The 22,900-nt window shown below is 55.8% G+C and overlaps 1 protein-coding gene across 7 annotated transcripts in view; it reads left to right on the plus strand.

Annotated features, from left to right (window-relative positions):
• The window catches only part of Col16a1 (collagen type XVI alpha 1 chain), a 50,975-nt gene that overhangs the window by 12,548 nt on the left and 15,527 nt on the right, over positions 1–22,900 (plus strand). For 5 of the 7 annotated variants that reach the window (XM_010621595.2, XM_010621596.2, XM_010621597.2 and 2 more), the window contains 38 exons: positions 19–57; positions 497–541; positions 669–704; positions 1,227–1,337; positions 1,784–1,819; positions 1,997–2,032; positions 2,109–2,219; positions 2,446–2,490; positions 3,671–3,706; positions 3,848–3,892; positions 4,170–4,301; positions 4,985–5,020; positions 5,236–5,343; positions 5,607–5,729; positions 5,838–5,891; positions 6,085–6,126; positions 6,451–6,486; positions 6,572–6,625; positions 6,817–6,876; positions 8,885–8,938; positions 9,028–9,054; positions 9,674–9,733; positions 9,921–9,968; positions 10,099–10,152; positions 13,826–13,879; positions 14,098–14,130; positions 15,622–15,738; positions 15,822–15,863; positions 15,954–16,040; positions 16,811–16,855; positions 17,732–17,776; positions 19,412–19,465; positions 19,976–20,029; positions 20,504–20,557; positions 21,949–21,993; positions 22,101–22,154; positions 22,381–22,416; positions 22,708–22,770. In XM_010621595.2, coding sequence (XP_010619897.1) covers positions 19–57; positions 497–541; positions 669–704; positions 1,227–1,337; positions 1,784–1,819; positions 1,997–2,032; positions 2,109–2,219; positions 2,446–2,490; positions 3,671–3,706; positions 3,848–3,892; positions 4,170–4,301; positions 4,985–5,020; positions 5,236–5,343; positions 5,607–5,729; positions 5,838–5,891; positions 6,085–6,126; positions 6,451–6,486; positions 6,572–6,625; positions 6,817–6,876; positions 8,885–8,938; positions 9,028–9,054; positions 9,674–9,733; positions 9,921–9,968; positions 10,099–10,152; positions 13,826–13,879; positions 14,098–14,130; positions 15,622–15,738; positions 15,822–15,863; positions 15,954–16,040; positions 16,811–16,855; positions 17,732–17,776; positions 19,412–19,465; positions 19,976–20,029; positions 20,504–20,557; positions 21,949–21,993; positions 22,101–22,154; positions 22,381–22,416; positions 22,708–22,770 — 2,211 coding nt within the window. The remainder of the gene's footprint in view (positions 1–18; positions 58–496; positions 542–668; positions 705–1,226; positions 1,338–1,783; positions 1,820–1,996; positions 2,033–2,108; positions 2,220–2,445; positions 2,491–3,670; positions 3,707–3,847; positions 3,893–4,169; positions 4,302–4,984; positions 5,021–5,235; positions 5,344–5,606; positions 5,730–5,837; positions 5,892–6,084; positions 6,127–6,450; positions 6,487–6,571; positions 6,626–6,816; positions 6,877–8,884; positions 8,939–9,027; positions 9,055–9,673; positions 9,734–9,920; positions 9,969–10,098; positions 10,153–13,825; positions 13,880–14,097; positions 14,131–15,621; positions 15,739–15,821; positions 15,864–15,953; positions 16,041–16,810; positions 16,856–17,731; positions 17,777–19,411; positions 19,466–19,975; positions 20,030–20,503; positions 20,558–21,948; positions 21,994–22,100; positions 22,155–22,380; positions 22,417–22,707; positions 22,771–22,900) is intronic. The other 2 variants (XM_010621599.2, XM_010621600.2) reach the window with 2 other exon arrangements.

A 22,900-nucleotide genomic window follows, 5' to 3' on the forward strand; every position in this document is an offset into this window, starting at 1 on the left:
CCCTGTTTCTGCCCTCAGGGGGAGGCAGGTGGCCCACCAGGCCCTAAGGGAGACAAGGTAAGCAAAAGCAGGGACGGGCATGGGGCGCAGGAGAGCTCACTGCTGAGGGGTTGTGTGGCAAGGCCGTCCCAGGAAGAAGCCAGGGGTTTGGCTGAGGGGGCTTGGCTTAGCCAGGCCCACGGTGGGGAGGGTCCTCATCCCAGAGCTCCCTGAGGTAGGGCCTTGGCCTCGATAGGCAGAAAGCCCTGGAAATGTCCCTCTGCTGCTGTGCTTCCTCTGAGGTTCCTCAAGTCACCCCCTCTGTTGCACAGGGTGAGAAGGGATACTGAGGCCTCGTTTCCACTTGGGCCAGGAAGGGAGGACTTACCAAGCCAGTAGACATGGAGCTGGCAGAGGTCATCCTGCCATCCAGAAAGGGGGCTGGATGGAGAAGGGGAGAATGGGCTAGGAACCTGGTGGATAGCAGCCTCCACTCCAACCTTTCTTTTGCTTGCAGGGAAGCTCCGGGGTGCCGGGAAAGGAAGGCCCTGGTGGGAAGCCTGTGAGTGACCCCAGCTCGGGGGAAGGCGCTGTTGGTCACCATACTTGGGCTTCCCTTCCAAAGCCTCTGATGGCATACCATCCTCCGCCCTGGCATTCATGCATGCTCCCTGCTTCTTCTCCAACAGGGGAAGCCAGGAGTGCCAGGAGTGAAGGGAGAGAAGGTGAGTCTCGGGACTGGTTGTGCTAGGTTGGGATGAGAATGGGAGCCCCTCTCTGCAGATGACGCTGAGCATCCCAATCACCGACCTGGACTAAGGGTACAGGACCTTCTTCAGGTGACGCCTGTCCCTTCTCCATTCTGTGGTGTGCGTGTGCGTGCGTGCGTGTCTGTGTGTCTGGTAATAAAGAGCCTGGCATGGGGTCAGTTGGGCTCATATCCTGCCTCGGCCACCCACTTAGTTTATGAGTCTAACAGGTCATTTCTCCCTTTGCCCAAGTTTCCACATCTGTGATGGGGCACATTCATTTCCGATGGCTGCTGCAAAGCTGTAGTCATGTGATATCCAGGAATCCTATTGAATGAATGTTTAAATGGGGCAGGGAACCCTGCAGTATTTCTGCTGTCTCCTTTGATACTGGGGACAGGGCACTCAGTGGCTAGAGCTGATGTGGGCGGGAGGCTCTTGTCCTTCCCCAGGGTCTCAGCTCTACTCTTTCCTTTCATGGTCTCCCCCTTCTGCTAGGGTGATCCCTGTGAAGTGTGCCCAACACTGCCTGAAGGGTTCCAGAACTTTGTGGGGCTCCCTGGAAAGCCAGGGCCGAAGGGGGAACCAGGGGATTCTGCCCCAGCCAGGGTAAGTATACAGTATACACATCAGCACCGAGCAAGCAATACCCTGCCCTTATACACACACGCGTGCACACACACACACACACACACACACACACACACACACACATACCCACATTGATCATAGAGAGGAATTAGACAGAGAGCCTGGGTACTTCTTGTGGCCACAGAAAAATGCTGCGTAGAGGCTGTAGGTGGTTGAGATCTGAACCATAGAGCTTAGGGCTGGGCTAGAGTGTCATCCTTCATCTCAGTGGCAACCTCCTAGGACGCTCCAAGAAACTTTAGAATGCCTTTTAGGCAGGCTGGAGTGGAGCCATCCCTTACTGTGAGTGAAGCTGGGCCCTAGACTTGGGTATTGGCTAGAGGGGAAGGAAGGGAGTAGGGTGAAGCTGGGCTGTGTCAGGATTCGGGCCTGGACTCCCCACTCTTACAGACACTCTCTTTCAGGATGGCTTGGGAAGTGCTGGACAAAAAGGTGATCAGGTACGGGAACTTCCCACTGGGGTAGACTAGCCTGGCCTCATTTCCCTCACTTGTTACATGACTGGGTGAAGACCCGGGGTGTTTGGTGTATCACGTAACTGTCCTCATATATGGCCAGAGTGTTTGAGGTATCTGAACATGCCCAGTCGCAGCCTACAAACCATTTCTTCCCTGCAGGGAGACCCTGGCATACAAGGCATTAAAGGAGAGAAGGTGAGGGAGCTGTGATGCCCTGTTGCCTGCTCTGCCTCCATGGGCGCCTTTCTGATCCCCTCTCTTTCTTGTCCAGGGGGAGCCCTGTTCATCTTGCACCTTAGGTGCGGAAGCCCAGTATCTTGGGCCCTCTCTGGGGACCAAAGGAGATGTGGGCTCCTCTGGCTCCAGTTTACCTGGCCTTCTGGTGAGTAGCCCACCCCTGCCCAGCTCTCCCCCGCCTCTATCTCTGTGCTACTCAGAAGCTTTCTCTCAGCATCTTAGAGTGCCACCTTCCTAACAGAAACAACTGTCCAGTTCTCAGGATATGGATTCATAATTCCCATCATCCCTTTCTCTTTCTGGGTGGACACTGGGAGATTGGAGAGGTGAATGTGGAGAGGTGCTGTGACTCCATCTTGGTTATTTTTCAGGAGAAATCTGGGGCTCCAGGACCAAGAGGCCTGAAAGGAGAGAAGGTGGGACATGGGCTAAGGGCCAGGGACCCCAGAGATTCTTGGCAAGGAGGCAAGGAAGGGGGGTGGTCTTGGGCTGGAACCAGGGCAGAGATTAATCTGTAAATTCACAGTGAAGTTGATTCATCATTGTTTTGCAGATTGGAATCAAATAATTTATTTCCAAGAGCCTCTATGTTTTCCAAGAAAATTTCTTAGTGCTGTATTTTTAATTTAATGATAACCTAAAATTCTCAGGCATTTTCAAGACTAATAGTAAAATAATATTTAATTCTTCTTTTCTGATAATTATGTGCCAGGCACTGTTCCAAGTCCTGCACATATATTAATTAATTTTATCATCCCCAAACTTTGTGGGATAAGAACTCGATTATTCCCATTTTATGGATGAAAAAGGGACAAAAGGGCTTAGCAAACTGCCCAAAGCCACACGGGTGTTTGGATGCAGAACTGGGATTTGAGCCCAGGAAATCTGGCTCCAGAATCTGTAATCTTCACTACTCACCCGGGTCACTCCATTTCAGTGCCCGTGTTAACATTTGTATTTATGATCGCATTAGAGACAAATGACAGCATTGAACCTCTAATGGAGTGTTACTCAAATGAGGGGTTCTGTGTGTGTACGAGAGCTTAAGTGTAAGAAACACTGAGATACATGCTCAGAATCGATTCCAACAGGCAAACCGCACTTGGCACTTCTCAAATGGAGCTTTTGCTCCCCCACTCCACACCTGCTTCTTCTTCTAGTCTTTTCCATCTCAGCAAAGGGTAGATGCCCAGGTCCCCAAGCTCCTAGCCTGGCGTCATCCTTGACTCCTCCCTTCGCCACAGCGTCATCCCCTCCACCCACCCCAGCCACAGGTCCTGCAGTTCTGCCGGCGACAGCTCCCTCGCTTCGCTCCGATTGACCTCCACTGCTCTCGCCGCCGCCGCTGCCACCTTAGTCTGGGTCCCCGTCGTTTCTCACCGGGATGGCATCAGCCACCCCCCGCCCCCGGCTTGCCTCTGTGGCCACTACAGGCCTTCAACATTCATTATCATCCTGTAGCTAACGTGGCTTTGTACAAAAGAGCTCTGCTTACATTATTTCCCTGCTTATAGTCCTTCTGGGACTTGACTTTGTACCACAGTCCTTCCAGGTCTCACCTGCCATTTGACTATATGTTATCTGCTTGTCTCTCAGGGTAATCTCGGGGAGGCGGGGCCTGTTGGCAGTCCGGTAAGGAGGCTTTGGATGGCAGCAAGTCAGGGGAGGAAAAGTGGGAGGTGCTACCCTCTTCCTGGGAGTGGATAGGCTGGGCTGTGCCTCTGTGAGGCCCAGGCTGACGTTGGGCATCACGTGTGGCTTCTTCTCACGTAGGGGCCACCAGGTCCAGTTGGACCAACAGGCACCAAAGGGGAAAAGGTAAGTCCACATCCCCCACATGCAACTTTCTCTACTCCAACCCTGGGGCCTTCTCTCTGCTTATAGGGAAAAGTCTGACTCTTAGCATGGTGTCAAGATTCTCCAAAGTGGCCCCTGTCCTTGTTTCTTCTTTATGCTCCCACTATCTTTCCAGAAATACCCTTGGGCCAGCAGAAGTGCCATGTCACAGCCAGCTGCGTTCTGCAGCCTCAGATTCCAAGCCCAGCCTTAGAGACCAGGACTTAGGGACCCCTAACCCAGCATCTTTGCTCGGCAGGGCGAGCCTTGCGAGCCATGCTCAGCCTTGTCCAAGCCTCAAGATGGGGATCGCCACGTGGTACACTTGCCCGGCCCAACTGGAGAGAAGGGGGAGACTGGGCCTCCAGGCTTTGGCCTGCCAGGAAAGCAGGTGAGTCCCCAGGGCCTCTGAAAGTGGACATGGGCAGGGTCCCACCTGCAACTCTTCCCTCCCTCGGTAGTGGGAGTGTGCCGGGGTCAGCAGTGCTCTGTCTCCAGCCAAAGGCACCCCAACCGGCCTCTGCCCTTTGTCCTGGGACCAAGAGAACAGAGGAGGCAGAGGGAACACTGATCCCAAACCAGGCAGACTTGGATTCCGATCCCAGCTCTGCCTTTTACCAGACTGGGACTTGAGCAAGTAACCTGTGTCTTCTGGGCCTTGTGTTTTGCCCGTAGTGTTGTGGCAAAGCTGAGTGGCACACGGCTGATACTGAAGAAAGGACTGTTATGGCTGTGGGTGTCATTACTGTTACCACTTTGATAGTCACAGTGAACAGCCTGTGGTCGCAGTGTGCCACACACTGCTCCACACAGACCAGCACGTCTGAACTCACAGGGACCCTGTGGGGCAGAAGCTGTGCTATGCTAATCATCCCCATTTGCAGGACGGGGAAGCTGAGGCTTGGGGTGGATGAGATGACTTGGCCAGGTCACACAGGCAGGCAGTCTGGCGCAAGTCTCCTCTTCACTACAGAAGGTCACTTCACTGGCACGAGGCAGAGACTATCTGCTTTGTTTCTGGGGATCTAACACTGTGCTGGGCACTCAGGGCTGTGGGAAATGCTTTCTCCTCAGGGCAAGGCCGGAGAGCGTGGATTGAAGGGGCAGAAGGTGAGAGAAGCCGGGTGGGCATCTGGGTAGGTGGGCAGCAGCTCCTCTCAGAGGCCCTTCTTGCCTCCTTCTCCCGATTGGTTTGGGCCCACTCTCCACTCCCTCCCCAGCCCCGTGCCCCACCTTGGGGAAAGTTGTGAGTGTCTGAGCATCCCCAGGGGCAACCTGCTCCCAGCGGGGCCATCCCTACCCTTCTTGAACTCTACTTTTTACAGGGTGAGCCTGGGAATCCTGGAGACCCTGGAAGGCCAGGCACCACGGGGCGTCCAGGACTATCGGGAGAGCCTGGGGTGCCAGGCCCCTTGGGACCAAAAGGAGAAAAGGTCAGGGGCCTGTTTGTTGCATGGGTGGAAAGAAATCAAATGGTGAGCAAATGAGGGAAAGGACTTCGAGGGCAGACCGTGGGCTTCAAAGGAGGCCAGAATCACTGAGAGGAGGCTCAGAGTTCTTCATTGCACCTAATTTCCCAGGCTGAGGAGAGGGCAGTGGAAGGACAGAGCTTGCAGGGGGCACAGGATTCTGCGATTCCTCCTGGCCTGAATGCCAGCCTTGACTCACCAACTCCTCACTTTCCCTCTCTGACCAGGGTGATGCCTGCACTGCCTGCCCCAGCCTGCAGGGGGCAGTGACAGATATGACCGGACTGCCTGGGAAGCCTGGCCCCCCAGGAGAGCAAGGACCAGAAGGTGTAGGTCGGCCAGGTAAACCGGTGAGTTCCAGCTGCCTGCCCTCCGGTCCTTCCCTGCCTGATCTGTGCCTTCTCTTCCTCTGTCCCCCTCACCCCGTGGAACCCTGAGGGCCCTCTTGTGCCTTGCAGGGCAAGCCTGGTCTACCAGGAGTTCAAGGACCCCCAGGACTGAAGGGCTCACAGGTATGTGTGGGTATGGGGACCCGGCTGCAGCTGTGTGGGGGTGAGGATGGGGAAACCCCAGGTGGGCTGAAGGCCTTGGCCTGGGAATTGGAGGTAGGCCCAGGACGGGGAAGGTGGAGAAAGAAATGGTTAAGGAGATGGGTGAACCGTGAGGTACAGATCTCGAGCTGGGATTGCCCTTCTGCCTCTTCAGGGAGAGCCAGGGCCTCCAGGAGTGGGAGCACAGGGGCCCCAGGTGAGTCTCCAGCTTTGTCTTCCTACTTCTCCCTAACACTTCTGTTAGCCAGCCCACTCCCATCAGCCCGCCAAATCACCAAGCTCTGCCTGTCCCCGGTATTCATGGGCACAGCCCTGGGCCCGGGGTCAGGCAGCAGCCCTGCCTCCCATGCTCTGTCAGGGAGCTCTTGTCTGCCCCCCTTTATCTGCCCCTCAGGGTCTCCTTGGGGAACTCCCCTGAATTTAACATGGCAGATGCCCCCCCAGGTCTACAAATGGGGTACAGCCAGTGGGGCAGATTGTCTTGGGCTGCCATGGCCCAGTCTGCCTTTCCGACTTTCAGGGAGAGCCTGGAACCCAGGGTCTGCCTGGCATTCAGGTATGTCCACCTTGGGCCCAAAGGAGGCTGGTAGGGGAAGGGCCACTCTGGGATGAAACATAATGAGCTGTGTTTCTGGCTGCAGGGATTTCCAGGACCTCAGGGACCCCCTGGCCCCACTGGAGAAAAGGGTGCCCAGGTGAGCTTCTGTTTCCTGGGGTGCTGGGCCTTCAGGGGTTTTGAGTAGCCTGGCGGTAGGTGCAGGGAACATGGGCCTTAGTGATACCCATCAAAGGGGGCTGCCTGAGATCAGGTCCGCTCTGTCTCACCTGCTGGGCTGTGCCAGCTTCACATCCTGCTCCTGTGACCTTTGTGCCTTATCCTCCCCAGGGACCTCCAGGGGCAAAAGGACCAGTAGGACCTCCCGGTGTTGGCATCTCTGGGCCTCCAGTAAGTGTGCTCTCCATGTGCCATGCTGGGGACGCTGCTGGGACCACAGCACTGCTATGGGGAGGAGGGCAGGGAGCTGACCCTGCCTATCTGAGCGGCGCAGGCGTGGGAGGAGAGGAGCCTCAGCCCAGCCAGCCCTGTTTGGGGACAGTCCTTAAATAACAATAATGATCACTGCCATTTTTTCCTCTGTTCTTTCTTTGAAATACTCTTATTTTAATGAACAAGTGACAATTGCATATACTCACAGGATACAGTGCGATATTTCAGTGCATAAATACGATGTGTACTGAACAAATCATGATAATTAGCATTTCTATCCATTATCACTTCTTTGCGGTGGGAACCTTCATCTTCTCTTCCGCTTTTTTTTTTTTTTCTTGTGGTGCTGAGGATGGAACTCAGGACCTCAGGATGCCAGGCAAGTGCTCCCCCGCTGAGCTACAATCTCCAACCCTCTACTTCTTCTCAAATATCTAATAGTTGGTTATAAACCGTAGTCTCTCTATTGTGCCACAGAGAGCACTAGAAAGCATCCCTCCTGTCTAACTGTGTTGGGCACCTGTTATCCAACCTCCCTCTGTTTCTCCCTTTCCCTTCCCCTTCCCAGCCTCCAGTAAGTGCCCTTCTACTCGTTTCTACTTTGAAGTTGACTCTTTTAGCTTCTGCAGACGTGCTGACTACCATTTTTTGAGCAGTAGCCACGCTGAGGCCCTGCGCTGAGCTCTGAACACCCAGAAATTCACTTCCATCTCGCAGAGCCCCGTGAGGGAACTGCAGCTATTGTCCTGTTCCCTAAATAAGGAAATTGAAGGCCAGGGAGGGAGGGACGGAACCGAGAACTTGAGGCCCTGTCTCTCTGACTCAAAGGCGTCTACTTCACACCCTAGAGTCTCTGGAGACCTTCTAACCAGTGCTGCCCACTGGAGTGACCCCCGAGGAGGGAAAGGTTCTGTTCTGTGCTGCCCGAGACAATGATTCCCATGTTTAAAAGATGCGGCTATCGAACAAATTGCATAGATTAAGTAATAATAAGTGCATTTTCTCATTGTAGTCATCAAAAATCTGTCTAATAGTCAGCTTCTACTCCATGTGAACCCACTAGAATTTTACAAGATGATATAATTTTAGCACAAATCAAAGGAATGCCACCTTTCAGCCAGCCTGTGCCATGCTGGGTCATGGGCAAAGGTATAATTTTTCTTGAGCTTTTGGTAATGTTGAAAATAGCCCAGTGAACAATATCTTTTCCTGTCTTTGTGGATCCCTAGAAAAATTCCTGTACCAGTTTGTGAATCAGTTTGTGAATTCTTCCCCAGGGTGCCCTGAAGCCCAGAGAGGGCAGGGATTTGCCCAGGCCTGGGGAACCAGTCTGCATTGTCCCCACTGGGAGCCCTGGCAGAGAAGGGGTCCTGACCACAGGGGAGCTTCACATCCCAGATGTGAAGGCCCCACAGGAGGGCAGCTGTGGGGGCACCCGCTCTGCACCGTCCCTTCCAGAAGCCCTCGCCAGGCCTCCCCTTGAGCAGAGTCCCATCTGGGAGACTTCCCAGGCCTGTCTCACACTGGCTCTGTTCCTTATTGATAAAATAGGAACTGAAACTCCTTAGCTCAGTCACAGTCCCCAGAGGTAACTTTTGTGACAGAGAAAATGTGTATCAGCCACTAAAGGGGGACTACAGGGAGTAGGGGCTCTGGGCCAGACCAACCTGGGTGCAGTTGTGCTGACAATGAAACTCCTTTAAGCCTGTTTTCTCACCTGTAGGGTCCTGCAGGGCTGGGCCTGGGGCTTCCATTTATTGTTCTTTGACAGCCTCTTAGTTTGGTCTCTGGCTCCCAAAGTGCTCAGGAAAGGCCAGTCTTCCTCCTCCTCCTTCCTCTTTTCCCTATAGCATGCGGGTGCCTAGGAGCCTGGCGCTACTGCTGTTTGTCCTAGTGCTCTTCTCCGAGGCAGGCCAGATGGCCAGCATCTGTCCAGTCTTGCTCACGCTGGGCTTTCTCCCTTCAGGGCCGTGATGGACAGCGAGGAGAGAGTGGGCTTCCGGGAGCCAAAGGGATGCCAGTGAGTATGGAGCCCGGAGAGCAGGAGGCTATGGCTGGCCTTGCCTCTGCACCCCTCCCTACTCACCTCCCTGTGTTCCTTCTCCACAGGGCGAAAAGGGATCTCAAGGAGAGAAGGTAAGTCCCAAAGACCTGTAGCTGCTCCTTTGAGGGAATCAGCAGCCCGTACAGTCCCATCCAGGGGCCCAGAGGCGCCTCACTTCAATTGGTTGCTGGCCCAGGACTGAATCAGGATCACAGGAGACCAGAGAACTCTAGGACCCCCTTAGAGGCAGCTGCATTGTCACATGGGGGCTGGGTCAGAAGAAGGAACAGGAAGAAAGTTAGGAAGGGGCAGTAGTGAGAAGACAGAGAAATAGGGACAGTGACAGAAGGGCGCGGAAACCAGGCATTGCCCAGGGGAGCAAGGCAAGGGTACAGTGGGTGGCCGCAGAAAGCAGCAGGAGTAAATGGTGACAGTCACAGCTGTCGCTGTCCTTGCTGGCTGAATACCATGTGGCAGGACTCCTGTACACGTTAATCTGTTCCATCCACGTGGTAGTCTGTGCAGTTGGAGTTACCCCATTTTATAGATAAGGAGGCTGAGTCCACAAGGTGCCCAAGGGCACCACTGTAAGAGACAGAGCCTGGATTTTTAGCCCTGGCCCATCCTCGAGATCCCACGCTGCCCCCCACGGTCAGTTTCCCCGGGACTCTCCATCCTCACCACATCTAACCAAGGTCCTCACCTTCCCAGGGAGAACCCGGGGAGTGCTCCTGCCCCTCTCGGGGAGACTCCATCTTCTCTGGCATGCCGGTAAGTGGAGCTGAGAACCTCTTCTGCTGGGGCAGAGGCCTGGCTTCCAGCCTCACCTGGTGCCCCGCGTGCTAAGGCCCTGCAGGGTTTTGCACCCCAGCCAGCTGCCTCCCCACGCAGCCCTGCGCTTGGTGTGGACGTTGCCTATAACCACTCCCCTTCTTTTGCAACCCCCACTCCCACCCAGGGTGCTCCTGGACTTTGGATGGGCAGCTCCTGGCAGCCAGGCCCACAGGTGTGTGTCGCTTGTCTCTGTCTCTCTCGTCTGCCAGCGCCCTGTGGCTTGCCCGCCCTTGACTCTGCTGCCCTCAGCGATGAGGCAGAGTTGTCAGCGGGCTCTGAGTCTGTCTTCTCCTCCTCCTCAGGGCCCACCGGGTATCCCTGGACCACCGGGCCCCCCTGGAGTGCCTGGGCTGCAGGTAAAGGGGGAGAAGAGAATGAGGAGTTTGGGTGGCCGGGCTCCTGCAGTCATGGCGGCTGCTCCGCGCCGGAGCCTGGGTCTGCTGCGGCCCTGCCCCAGTTACCTGGCCTGTATCACTCCTCTGTGCTCCCGGTGCACGGAGGTCCATGGATCTTGAGGCCAGGATGGGCACTCCCAGCCCTTTTTCTTTTCTTTCTTTCTTTTTATGGCAGGGAGGGAGTTGTGGGACTGGGGATTGGACCCAGCCAGGGCCTTCACACTGGGCTGCGTCCCAGACCATTTTTATTCTTTTAATTTTGAAATGGTCTCGTTAAATTGCCTATGCTGCCAGCCCTTTTCCAAGGCGTGCCCTGCTGTGTGACAGTGCGGGCACCGCGCCAGGGGGTGCCGAGCTCAGGCCTTGGTCAGCTGTCAGGAACGCAGAATCTGGGTCAGATCAAAGTCCTTTACACTGGTACAGAGCTCCCCATTTGGGAGCAGCATTCAACATTCATTCATTAGGGCAACACACGTTTTTTTCATGTGTGCTGTTTTCCAGGCACTGTTTTAGGTACTGGGACACAGCAGTGGGCAAAAATGAAAATCCCTGTCTTCTTGGAACTTGCTTGCTAGTAGGAGAGACAGATAATAAGCAAATAAATAAAATACAATATGTTGGGAAGTGGTATGTGTTAAAGAGAAAGATAAAACGGGGTGTGGATAGAAGCTGGAGGAGGGTGAGAAAGATATTTGTGAAAAGTGCTAAAAAAGAAGGTGGTGTTTGAATAAAAACATAAAGGAAATGTGAGTGAGTCTGTAGAGGAGAGCACGCCTGGTAGCGGAAACAGCAGGTGCAAAGGCCCAGGGGTGGGAATATGACTGATGTATTTAGTCCATAGCAAAGAGGCCCTAGACAGCAAGGAAAGAGTATTAGGAGTCGAGATCTATGTGGCTTTTTCATTTCTTTGCACTAGGGATTGAACCCAGGGAGCACTGAATTACATCCCTAACCCTTTGAAATTTTATCTTGAAACAGAATCTTGCTAAGTTGCCCAGCTGGCCTTAAATTTCAGTCCGCCTGCCTCAGCCTCCCAAGTAGAGAGGATAATAGGCATGCACCACCTGTGTGGCATTTGGCAGGTTTGCATTTCAGAGCCAGGTGGCCTGAATTTGAATGCCAGCTTTGTTGTGGGCTAGCTGTGCGATACGGGCAAGATACTGAACTTCTCTGAGGGGGATACTTATAGCATGTGCCTTTTAGGGCTTTTATAAGTACTTTTTTAAAGTTAATGCATGTGAAGTGTATAGAACCAGTTCCTGGCACCTAATAAGTGTTGAAGAGGCATTAGCTGTCATTACTGCAATGATAACTACTATTATTACTTTATATCCATTCTCTTGTTCATTGGAGCCTTACATCAACTCTAAAAGGGAGGTGATGTATCCCTAAATCCCACCTGGGCAGGATAAAGCTTGGAGAGTTAAAGAACTTAATCTAAGGTCACGCAGCCAGGAAGTGGCACCCCTGGACTGAGCTTCCCTGCGCAGAGTCCTTTCTGCCTCCCGCTGCTGCCTTTCACAGCTCCCCAGTGGTTTGCATTTGGCAGACCACCATTTGCTGAAAGTGTACAGGCTCCCGTGCAGAGCCAGGACACAATGATCTGCCTGCAGGGACCTTGCTGGGGGAGCCCGAAAATCATTTCAAAGTGACCCATTTACCATGAGCGCTCATGTCGTGCAAACCCTGCCCAGCCATGGTAGGGGACCAAGGCAGGAAAGGGTGTCTGCCGAGTCTGATCCTAGGCGTCAGAGTCACCGACTGGTGCCAGTGCCTGAAACCAAATGCAGGCTCCTGCAAACAGGCACCTGGCCCGTTTCCAGGTGGGGTGCCGGGGGGGCTTTGCCGCCACGCTGTGTGGGCACAGATATCAGGGTTACATAGCACTTACCTGCGGCACACCTCACTGCCTGATTGCTATGTTTCATCCTGATCCGTTATCCAGATGAAGAAACTGAGGAACAGAAGGTTAAGAAATGTCGGTAGTAGGCAGTCGAGCTTAGATTTCAACTCGGGCTGCACTCTTCACTTCTACAGTAGAACAACACAGGGGACATTTAGTTCCAGGAGGGCAGGGAAGGAACCTCAGTCTCAGTCTTGATCTAGTGCAGCAGTAGTGAAAAGTGGAGCAGGGAGGGAGTGACAGATGATGATGATGATGATGATGATGATGATGATGATGATGATGATGGATGATGATGATGAAGATTATGATAAAAAACACGTTCAAGGCTCGTGCTAAACCCTGATGGCACTGGGCTGGATGCTAAAGGAGGTTGGTGGAGGCTGACTCGAGGTTGGATCCGACCCCGGCAGGGTGTGCCCTAGATGGGGGGGGTGCTGCTGGGGGCAGGTGGTCCACTGCTGGGAGCTAGGACTTGAAGGGAGGCCAGATCTCAGAGTAGGCCAAGGAAATACTCAACATGTATTGAATGCATACCTCCTCCCTGTCGGGGCCCTGGGGATTCAAAGCAGAACCTACTCCCTTCCTCCATGGAGTATTTCACTTGCAAATGTGCATTGTGAATCTGCAAAGGAAACCTCAAAGCTGGATGACACACATTTAATATGAGCATCCCGGGTGTCCCAGGCTCTGTCCTAAGCTCTCTGCAGTCATTGTCTCCTTTGAAGCCTCACTACAAACGCTTCCTGATCGCCGTCTTACAGATAAGGAAACTGAGACTCAGAATTTGCCCTCCCACACACACCAGTAACCTGTCAAAGGTCATGCAGGTCGTCAGGATTTGCACCTGCACCTTCTAGGGATGTCTTCGGATGGATGATGCTGAAATAGTATGGAGGAGAGGGCCAGAAGTTAGTGATTCTCAGCTCTGTGCCTTGCTCCACTTGTGGCCTTTGGCAGGTTATTTAACCTCTCTCAGTTCTTTATTTTATTTTATTTTATTTTATTTTGAGCTTTAATTGAGTTTATTGGTACGTTTTAGGGATACAGTACAGTTACATTCATTGTTGGGATCTTGTACCTCTACATGACAAGTCTTGATTCTCATTTTTTCCTCTTACCCCTGCCCTCTTTATTTTGTTTTTAAAATGGAGATAAAATGTTTGGTTCATAGTTGGACACGGTGCTACACACCTGTAATCCCAGACACTGCGGAGGCTGAGGCAGAAAGACTGCGAGTTTGAAGTCAGCCTGGGCAACTTAGTAAACCCTATCTCAAAATAAAATTTTGAAAGGGCCAGGATCGTAGCTCAGAGTACTTGCCTACCATGCGTGAGGTCGCGAGTTTAATCCCCAGCCCGCATACAAAAAGATGTCTAGTTCACCAAGATAATTGTGATGATGAAAATGAGAATAGAAAGAAAAACCAGGTAGGATAGGAAGGAACAGCAGTTACTATGTGGTAGGCCCTCTGCCCAGTTCTGCTCTTCTCTTGCCACACTGGTGAAACACTCCCCGTGGGCTTGGTTTTAGGGGTCACCCCTCTGGGCCTTCTTGGTTTCCCCTCCAAACTGGAAACTTTTGAGCTGTGGGATAGATGGCCATCTGGTGCTGGCCAGGGCTCTTGGTGCTGCAGAAAGAAGGGAAGAGGCAGTAGGATGATGAAGGAGGAGCAGGGAGGCTGGTGGGCAAGAGCGAGGAGTCTGTTCATGTGTCTCTTCTCGGCTGCAGGGATTGCCTGGAATTGACGGTGTTCCAGGACAGCCTGGGCTCGCTGCAGAAGTGGTAGGTACCAGCCAACACTCACTGTCCGCCTCTCCTGCCCTTTCCAGGGCTCAGCTGGCCACCGATCCCCTTTAGCTGTGTGTGGGGTCTCCCTTTTCTCCCCGTCTGATGCTGGAAGAAGCCCAGATGGCGTGATGCTCTCTGAGGCTGTTCCCAATCCCACAAGCCTCCCTCCCTCTCTCTTCACCTGCCAGAGGCCACACGTCTGTCTCTTACAGGGCTCCCTACCCATTGAGCGGCAGCTCCTGAAGGTAAGAGGGCTTGGGGAGGTGGTGGCAGCTGGCGGGGGTTTTCTCCTAAGGGCATCTTCCTAGCAAGTGCTCAGCTGTGAGCCCCCTCATGAAGAGTAACAGATTGAGCTTGCTGGTCCCCTGTTGGTAGGGAATGTGCCTTCCAAGCATCTGTCTAAGAGGGCCTGGCTGGTGCTGCCTTGTAGCAGATCCCCAGGCAGCATGTGTTGAACGAGTGCTTAAAGGAATCCTGCAAAGGTCCCCCTCTCCTGAACATCGCACCAGCCCACGGGGCCTTGGCCGGGGCAGAATGTGGAGGCTGCCTGCCCTGCCCCTTCTCTGAACTGCGATACCTCCAGAAGGTCAGGTCAGCCTCCTGGCAGCAGCTACGTGCTGGGTCCCAATGGGGCTGTGGCATGAAGACCCCTGGCTCTTCTCCTCTAGGCTCTGTCAAGCCTGGGTTCCCCCGAGTCCAGACCCTGAGCAGTGATTATGCAACCCCAAACCCGAGATGTGACACTGCTTCTTGTAACATTTCGTTGATGGCTTCATGATCAAGTGCTCCATAAAGGGGCCCCCCCACGGGGGATGAGTGTACCCTTAGACAGATGGCAGCCCCAGGGGTGCCAGCCAGGAGCCGCATCCACAGCCCAGCCGAAGCACTGGCCTGGCTGTGGATGGACAGAGCCAACTCAGCTCCCACCGACCTACACAGATCACCTCTTTTGAGTGTCAGCTTTCTCCTCTCCACAGCGCTTGTGAGATAAGCGGGACTGAGTGTGATAATACCCAGAGTCCTATTATGATGGCTGAACTCATGGGTGCTGCATAAATGATGACCATTATCTTTGGGTGTCACGGTGAATAGTGAAGGGGAGCCCCAGGGCTCCTACTTGGGGCCTCTTGACACCGTGTCCTGCCACAGTTAGACTCCCGGGTCCAGAGTCCTCCTCAAAGCTCGTGGGCTGGTTTTCTCGGTGGGTTTGCGTTGGGAAGAGAGGACTGATATCTTCCATCACATTCTCAGAGTTTGTGAGCCAAAGGAGGTGGAAACTGGTCAGGCTCGGTGACCTGGGGAGCCTGTGACAGTCATGCTGCTCGGGCAATGGAGGGCAGGCCCAACCCGGCTCCCCGGCAGCTGTGTCCCTGGCTCCCTTGGGCCGCAGAGTTGGCTTCCGCACCAGCCTTTGCTGCCTCTCTCCTGGTGGCTTTGTCCTCACAGTGGGTGCAGGTTGCAGAAACAGCCGGGACAGATGGTCCCTCTGCGGGCCCCTCCGCCTCCTCCCACACGCCTGTCTGGAAAGTGCTCTGGCTTGGCCCTACCAGAGCTTCTTCCTGGAGGGAACTCAAAAGCCAAATGTTGGGATTGGGTTCCCTGAGGATGTGGCTGGGAGGGGGCGAGGGTGGGCGGAGCACTGCGGCCGAGAGGTGCCCTGACCTCCTGCTGAGTTGCGTTCCCTCGATGGGCCCATCCTGACCTGGGTTCAGATGCTCTCCCCATTCCCTCCCCAGAGCATCTGCGGGGACTGTGTCCAGGGCCAGAGAACCATCGCACTGTCCCCCCTGGAAAAGGGAGAGAAGGGAGACCAGGCCATCCCTGGAGTGCCAGGCCTCGACAACTGCGCCCGGGTAGGGCTGGGCTGGGCACCCCGGGGCGGTGGTGGGGGCTCCCTGGCTGCCTCTCCTGACACGGCCTCTCTTGTCCTGTGCAGTGCTTCTCCCAGCGGGAGCGCCCGAGAGCCGAGGAGGCCAGGGTGAGCGAGCCCTCTCCTTAGCTGCCACCCTTCTGCCTGTTCTTGGAAAGAGGCCCTGTCTGCTCGCTCACATCTCTGTCCCCACTCCAGGGAGACAACATGGAGAAAGATTCTGATTGTGCTGGAAGCCCCGGCCTGCCTGGTTCTCCAGGACTGCCAGGCCAGAGAGGAGAAGAGGTAGGACCGGAGATCAGGCCCTCATCCGGGCAGGGCGGAGGCGCCTGGAGCTCCCCCAAGGCCTAGAGATCTTCCAGGAGCCCCCAAGGCCTCACGGGGCTCAGAGCCCTGCACTGCCTGGCCTCCCTGGTTCCCTGGCACACTCCTTCCTCGCTGCCTCCTGTGCCTGCTGCCCTCTTCGCAGGGCCCACTCCTGCACGCCTTCTGGGGTAGGGTCACATGTCACCTTCTTGGTGAGACCTTCCCGGACGTCCTCTCTGAAATGGAACCCTCTGCTGGGTGTGGTGGCGCATGCCTGTAATCCCAGCACTCTGGGAGGCTGAGACCCCTGGCTCCAAAAATAGAACCCTCTCATCAATCCCAGAACCCCTGGGTCCCTAGCCTGCATCATGCTCATAACTAAACGTGCTGTGCATTTACTCCATTCAGGAACATTCCACAGGTATCGCCTAGGTACCAACTAAGTGCCAGCCTTGTTCTATTTGCTACTGTCCACCTTGCCTCTCGGATGTAAGTGCTACTATAAGGCAGGGATTTATATAGCTTTGTTTATAGCTGTGTTTCCAGCCTCTGGACCAGTGCCCAGTACATAATAACTGCTCAATAAATGTTTGTTGGATGACTGAATGAACCAAATGCAAGGCCATTTTAGCATCTACTAAATGGTCCTGCTTTGACCCCAGCCGCCTTTGGTTGCATTTGGCCCTACTGTTACCAGGGCTCTGTGGGGCCCCAGCTTCTTCACCCATTTCCCTTGGCTTCCTTTGCAGGGTCCACCTGGCATGAGGGGCTCCCCGGGTCCTCCAGGCCCTATTGTAAGTATCAGTGGTGCCCTGGCTTGCTTGAGAAGCTTTCAGAGGGGTTCTAATGCTCAGACTCCATTTGGGCAGGGCAGGAGGACATGCACTGCCTCCCCTTTCCCCGTGAGAGCACCTTTGGGGACTGTAGTCTCCTGCCCCCAAGTCCCCTGGAACTGCCCTGCTCTGCCTGTGTGCCTGTGTCCCTGCTTAGCACAGGCCCTCGGCACATCTTTGTTTTCCTCTGGGCCCAGGTTGCCTAGGCAGCCAGGGAGGTGTGTGGGCCCCTGGCCAGATCTCTCTGTGCCCCACAAGGGGCCAGGGGCTGCAACAGAGCTGCCATCCGTCCGTCCCCTGTCTCCCCGTCCCCACTCTGTGGGACAATCTCTGGGACAAGACCACAGGGACCAGAGCAGGGGCATCTACCCTGGCGTTCTCTGTGGGGTTGATAAGGCAAGGAAAGAAAGGGACCAGAAAGATGGGATGAACAGGCCATGTGTGCTTCGGAGAAGAGTGTCGGGGGAGCCCTCTTGGGCCTGGAAGCCGCCACGCGGAGGTCGTGTGGAGCCCTGGTTGCCAGGAGCATGGACAGCACTGAGAGGAATGGGCCCCCCGCTCCGGCAAAGGTGTTCAGTAGACTCTGGAGGACGGGGATGTTTTTTTCTTCCTCGGAGGCTATTTGCATCTCTGCTGATGGATGAACCATTCTCCCAGGTGCCACGGGGAGGAGCAGTTTTGTTCTGGGCCACGGAGGTCACAAGCCTCTTTTTCAGCTGTCTTGACAATATCCCCAAGACCTCCCCACCCCACGGCTCCCAGTCCTAGACTGTGCCCCCCAGGCCACCCGAGGGTGACTGTGCTCGTGAGATGTGACCTGCCTGTTTTTCCCACCAGGGCCCCCCAGGTTTTCCTGGTGCTGTTGGCTCCCCCGGATTGCCTGTAAGAACCTAGCACCGCTGACTCCCCTCCCCCGCCAGCAAGGTCTCTGTGGCTTTTGCTTGTCCCCCACCTGTCCTGCCCTCACCCACTTCCTCCGCATTCGTTGTCCCCTGCAGGCACGGTAGCTAACGACACAGGCTCCCCGAGGTCCCCGCAGCCTGGACAGCCTCCCAGTTCCCGACTCTTCCCGTGTCCTCTCGTTCTCTGCCCACTGTCCTTCTCCCGTGGCCTCACTTCCACCTTTCAATTTCCCTGCTCCTTTCGTCTCCCCATCCACGTCCTTCCCCGTCAGTCCTCCCAGTCCTGGACTATTTTACCTTCTTATTTTAAGCTGGTGCCTCTCGGAGCCCCTTTATTCCTCCCTTCTCACTTCTGCCTCCTGCTTCTCCCCACCTGCTGTGTGGACTGAAGATTCGCTGAAAGGAGTTCTTGGGGCCCTGCCAGGCACCTGGCTCCGAGCCCGGCAGAGAGGCCAGAGCGTTAGGGCTTCACGTCGCAGGCTGCCCTGGATTTGCTGCCGTCCCGAGGCACTGCAGGGTTTGAAGGCGGCCCTGCCTGCCCCTTCCCCTCGTCCCGAGGAAACCCTCAGGTCCCTGCCCTTCCTCTCTCCTCCTTGGCTCCAGTCCCAGCTGGCTCCAAGCTGGCCACGTGGTAGCAGCCAGTCAGGGTTCTGAGGGTCTGGGGCCTCGCCCCTCTGTGCCGCGCCTTGGCCTGCTCCTTCTGCCAGGTGTCGTTACTTGCTGTGCTTCGTCATCACAGGTGTGTTTAAGTCACCCCCGTCCTCACTGTTGCTCCTGCCTGGGTCACGGAAGCTAACCTGTGTGTCCCACTCGCGTTCTCTGGGCCTGGCTCCTCTCCGCCCAGGCCTGGCCATGCAGGCTCCAGAGCCTGGCCCCTCCTTGTCACAGTTCCATCTGTCCCCACGTCCTCATCTCTGGCCAGGCCTTGTCTGTTTTGCTTGCTTGGGTGAAGGGGCCTTCTGTCCGTCTAGCCGTGTGTCTCGTGTCACGAAAAATTTGGGCGTCATTTCTTGAGGGCAAAGGGAAAAGGGGGCAGAAGAGGTATTGTTGATGGTGTGACAGACCCACAAAGGCCGGGGTGTGGAACGAGGTGTGGGGCTCCAGCTTGGATTGCAAGTGACATCCCTTCCGTGTCATGAGCGACAGGGATCGCTCTGGAGGAGTCCTCCTGTGTCTCTCCCCTTTGTCCCCAAAAGGAGGTGATTTGGGGCTTGGGTGGGATTGGACAGGTAAGTGTTGGGTAGCTGGCGATTCTTTGGTGGGGAGCAGGGGGTGCCCCTCATAACAGTTACCCCTCTGAAGGAGCACACGCCTGATTTGTACCCTCAAAGTGGTGCACCCGACTTCCACGAGGTACCCTCTAGTGATGGGCACTTGAGAGGCATCCTTTAAGAGCCACCCAGTTGAGCATTCCTCTGCAGCTACCTGTCTTGGGGGTTGTGCTCATGGAAGCCTCCCATCGGGGGCTCCACCTTACAGTCACCTTCTACAGTGCACCCCATATAGTCAGCTTGCTAGGGCCACTGGTGGCCTCAGCCTTTGCCTAGAATGGGAGAGTCAGGGGCTGTGTGCAGCTTGCCCTCCTCTGCGGTTCCTCATGGTTTTTCTCTCCAAGGGTCTTCAAGGCGATCGAGGCCTCCAGGGCCTGACGGGGGACAAAGGGGAACCGGTAAGGAGAAGCAGTAGGGGCTGGAGAAGGACGGGGAGTCCTGAGGAGACAGGCTGGGCTCTCAGGGATGGCATGAGTAGAAGATGGAGAGCAGGTGTTTTGTTTTGAAACTCTTGGGCCCTCAACCCTGAGACCCTCGGTGTGGGAGTCTTCATACCTTTCAGCCTCAAAGAAACCTGATCTGCGTGTGCCCCGAGTCCTCTGAGGACATAGCCCCTGTCCTCTGTCTGCCCCTCAGCCTGCAGTAGCCTGTGTAACCCCCCCATCTCCAGCCTACTCGGCCTTCTGAGCCTATGGCTCAGCTCCCAGGGTTTTGGACAGTGTGTGTCTTGCCGGTGCTCACACTGTGGAACCTGGGGCTTGGGGAAATGGCCCAACGTGCTAACTGTCCTGGGTGGGTACCTGCTAGTCAGCAGCTACAGATGTTCTGGCTTCGGCCACCCTTTTGCCCAGGAAGCAGGGGATATGAATAGTCAGGGTCTGACCCATCCTGTCTGCCTTTCTTCACAGGGTCCTCCAGGACAGCCTGGTTACCCAGGTGCCATGGGCCCTCCAGGACTCCCCGTGAGTAAGGGGCCTCTGGCTCTGGGGGTCCTGGAGGCTTGGGGTGGTGGTCAGGACAAGACTGGGCTGGGCATCCCTCAGGAGGCTCCTCTTTCCAGGCAACTCCCACCCCACTGTGGGCCCCTCTGGCAGAGTTTGGCCCTGCTACTACCTTGGGACCAGACTCCTGGGGCACACCATGAACCCCACATGTGTCAGGGGCTGCCTCCTCAGAGGGGTTAGGAGAGTGGAGACGCCAGTCTCCCTTTGGAGTCAGTGGGGTAGCATGGGTCCCCACTCTCCACTGAGAGTCCCTGTGGCAATGGCAGGCCACCAGGGCACTGCCTCTCCTCCCCTGTCTTCCCTGGTGCCCTGGACCTCTGGGTGCCAGCCACAGTCTCCACCCCTCGCATTAGCACCAGCTAGGCAGGCCACGGGGCTAATTTTGCTCTCTCTCTCTCTCTCTCTCTCTCTCTCTCTCTCTGTGATTGTCAGGGCATCAAGGGGGAGCGAGGCTATGCCGGGCCGGCGGGAGAAAAGGGGGAGCCGGTGAGTGGAGTCACAGCTCTCGGGGACGGGGGCGGGAGGAAAAGCTTCAAAGGAGCTGCCTCCGACAGCCACCACAGTGAGCTGGAGATTTTCCTAGCAGCCTGTGAGGAGGAGCCGTGACCCCTGCTGCCCCTGCCCCTGAGTTGCTCCAGCTGCGTCCCAGCATCCCAGCGTCTCAGCGCAGGCTGGTGGCTGCGGAGGCGGAGGCTGTGAGGAGAATCCCAGCAGGTCGCACGCAGACAGGCTGCTGGGGAAGGGCCTCGTCAGCTGGCAGAGCTCTCCCTTCTGCTGCCAAGTCAGGCTGGCCAGGGCCAGCCTCGAGAGCACCGGGGCCTGGGCCGCTACCCCCAGCACAGCTACTCTTCCCAGAGACCCCAAGCTGAGTACTGGAGCTGGGGGCTGCTGTCCCATGAGGACCAGAGGCACAGCCAGTGAGTGGAGCCTGGCCAGAGCCCAAGTCTGGCTGGTGACCGACCTCAGATGTAGGATGGGCCTCAATGGGACCAGAGTCTTACTTTTCCTTCTCACGTACTTCCGCAAGGCCTCAATGGGATTCGACAAACTCTGTCACACTTTTATCAAATAACAAAGGTTTCTCGTGGCCTGCTGGGTGTCAAGCTCCCTTGGGAGGATCTTGCCAAGAGTAGAGCAGGCAACTGCGACGCGCAAACAGTCACACAGAAACGATGAGAGATAACGGCAAGGGGCGCGTGCCAGACAAGGCACAGGGCTGCAGCAGTGTGGAGGTGGAGGACGGGCCCGGGTGGGCAGAGGAGGTGGCCTTTGGGCTGAGATCTGAGTGGATGGAGGACAGAGCACTCAGTCGGTACTGAGGAATTCCCCCGGGGAGAGGCCACAGGTGGGGCGGCGGGCCCAGCATGAGGCTAATGATTCCGCCAGATTTCGGGAGGCCTGGAAGGGTGGGGAATATGGGCTTTCTTGGCAGTGGGTGGATCGCTGTTCCAAGGCCAGGGGATGGGGACTTACACGGCTTGTTCAGGGTACAGCGGTCCCATTGAATGAAGTACATCCAAAGTGGGGAAAATTAAGCAAGAAAGGGTAGTTGGTGCCAGAGTTCAGCCAGCATTGACAGAAAGTGTGCACCTCATTCAGTCTGCAGAGGGGAAGCCGGTAAGGCTTTTGAGCAAGAGAGTGACATAATCAAAACTGTGCTCCAGGAAGAAAAGGTCATTTGTCAGCTGGATTGGTAAACCGGGAGGTGGCGGGACTAGTTAACAAGCTGGTTCCAGAGCTCAGGTGAGAGAGGGGAAGCCTGGAGGGACCAAGAAGAGTTCTGCCAGCTCAGCTGGCCTCCGGCTGAGTGTCCTAACCATCCCACCCCACCTCTGAGCTCCGCCAGAGTGACTGATTCTGCTCCTTTTTGTTCTCAGGGCCCACCAGGATCTGAAGGCCTCCCAGGCTCCCCAGGTCCAGTGGTGAGTGAGAAGGGACTGGGAGAGGTGGACCTGAGGTTCCTCGGTTCTTCCCTGAGGCCCAAAGGTGGCAAGATTAAGTTAGTTGTATTCTTCGGTCATGATGACAGGGTCCCCAAGGAGAGCGAGGACCCCAAGGGAAATCCGGCGAGAAGGGTGACCAGGTGAGTGATGGCTGGGCCCTGGCTGGGCAAAGGAAGGGAAGGGGCGGATATTCCTCTCTGATGGTCACAGCTCTATCCGCCTCTCCCTCCCATCCTGGAACTGAAGCTTCCTGCCCTGCAGGCCTGTGGGCTGCAGACTTGAGACCGCTTCGCCTTGTCACTCTTTCCACCTGAGTGGCCAGGCAGAGAGGTGGCACAGCATACTGTCCCTCGCTTCTTCCCCTAGGGCTTCCAAGGCCAGCCAGGTTTTCCAGGCCCGCCGGTGAGTGAATGACCCAAGGCCAATTGTGTCTAATGTTGTCTCATGGGGGGGGGGCAGGAAGAGGTGGGGAGGAGCAGCCTGGGTGGCCAGGCCTGATTTCTGGAGTCGGACCTGGAGAGTTGGCCTCCCAGGTGGGCCCTGCTGGCCAGGCAGACGTAATGCGCCCTGGTGGTGTTTCTAGGAAGTCAAAATCTGTGTCAACAGTGAAACACACAGGCACAGGAGGAACAGAGTACAGGGTACCTCCTACCCCACCTGCTTTCATTCCTGCCTGCTCCTTTGTTGACACAGGGTCCTCCTGGATTCCCAGGCAAAACTGGAGCACCTGGCCCACCTGGCCCGCAGGCAGAGAAGGTGAGCAGGACCCCACGCTGGCCAGAGTCACGGATCTGAGCCATGCAGCTCCCATCCCCCTGTCCTTTGGGAAATTGGGACTGTACCACGGCTGGCCAGAGACTGCAGGGTGGAACCAGGGGACATGGCA

The sequence above is a fragment of the Fukomys damarensis genome, unplaced genomic scaffold, assembly GCF_012274545.1.
Source record: "Fukomys damarensis isolate Sample0158 unplaced genomic scaffold, DMR_v1.0_HiC HiC_scaffold_23, whole genome shotgun sequence".
In the NCBI taxonomy this organism is placed as follows: domain Eukaryota; kingdom Metazoa; phylum Chordata; class Mammalia; order Rodentia; family Bathyergidae; genus Fukomys; species Fukomys damarensis.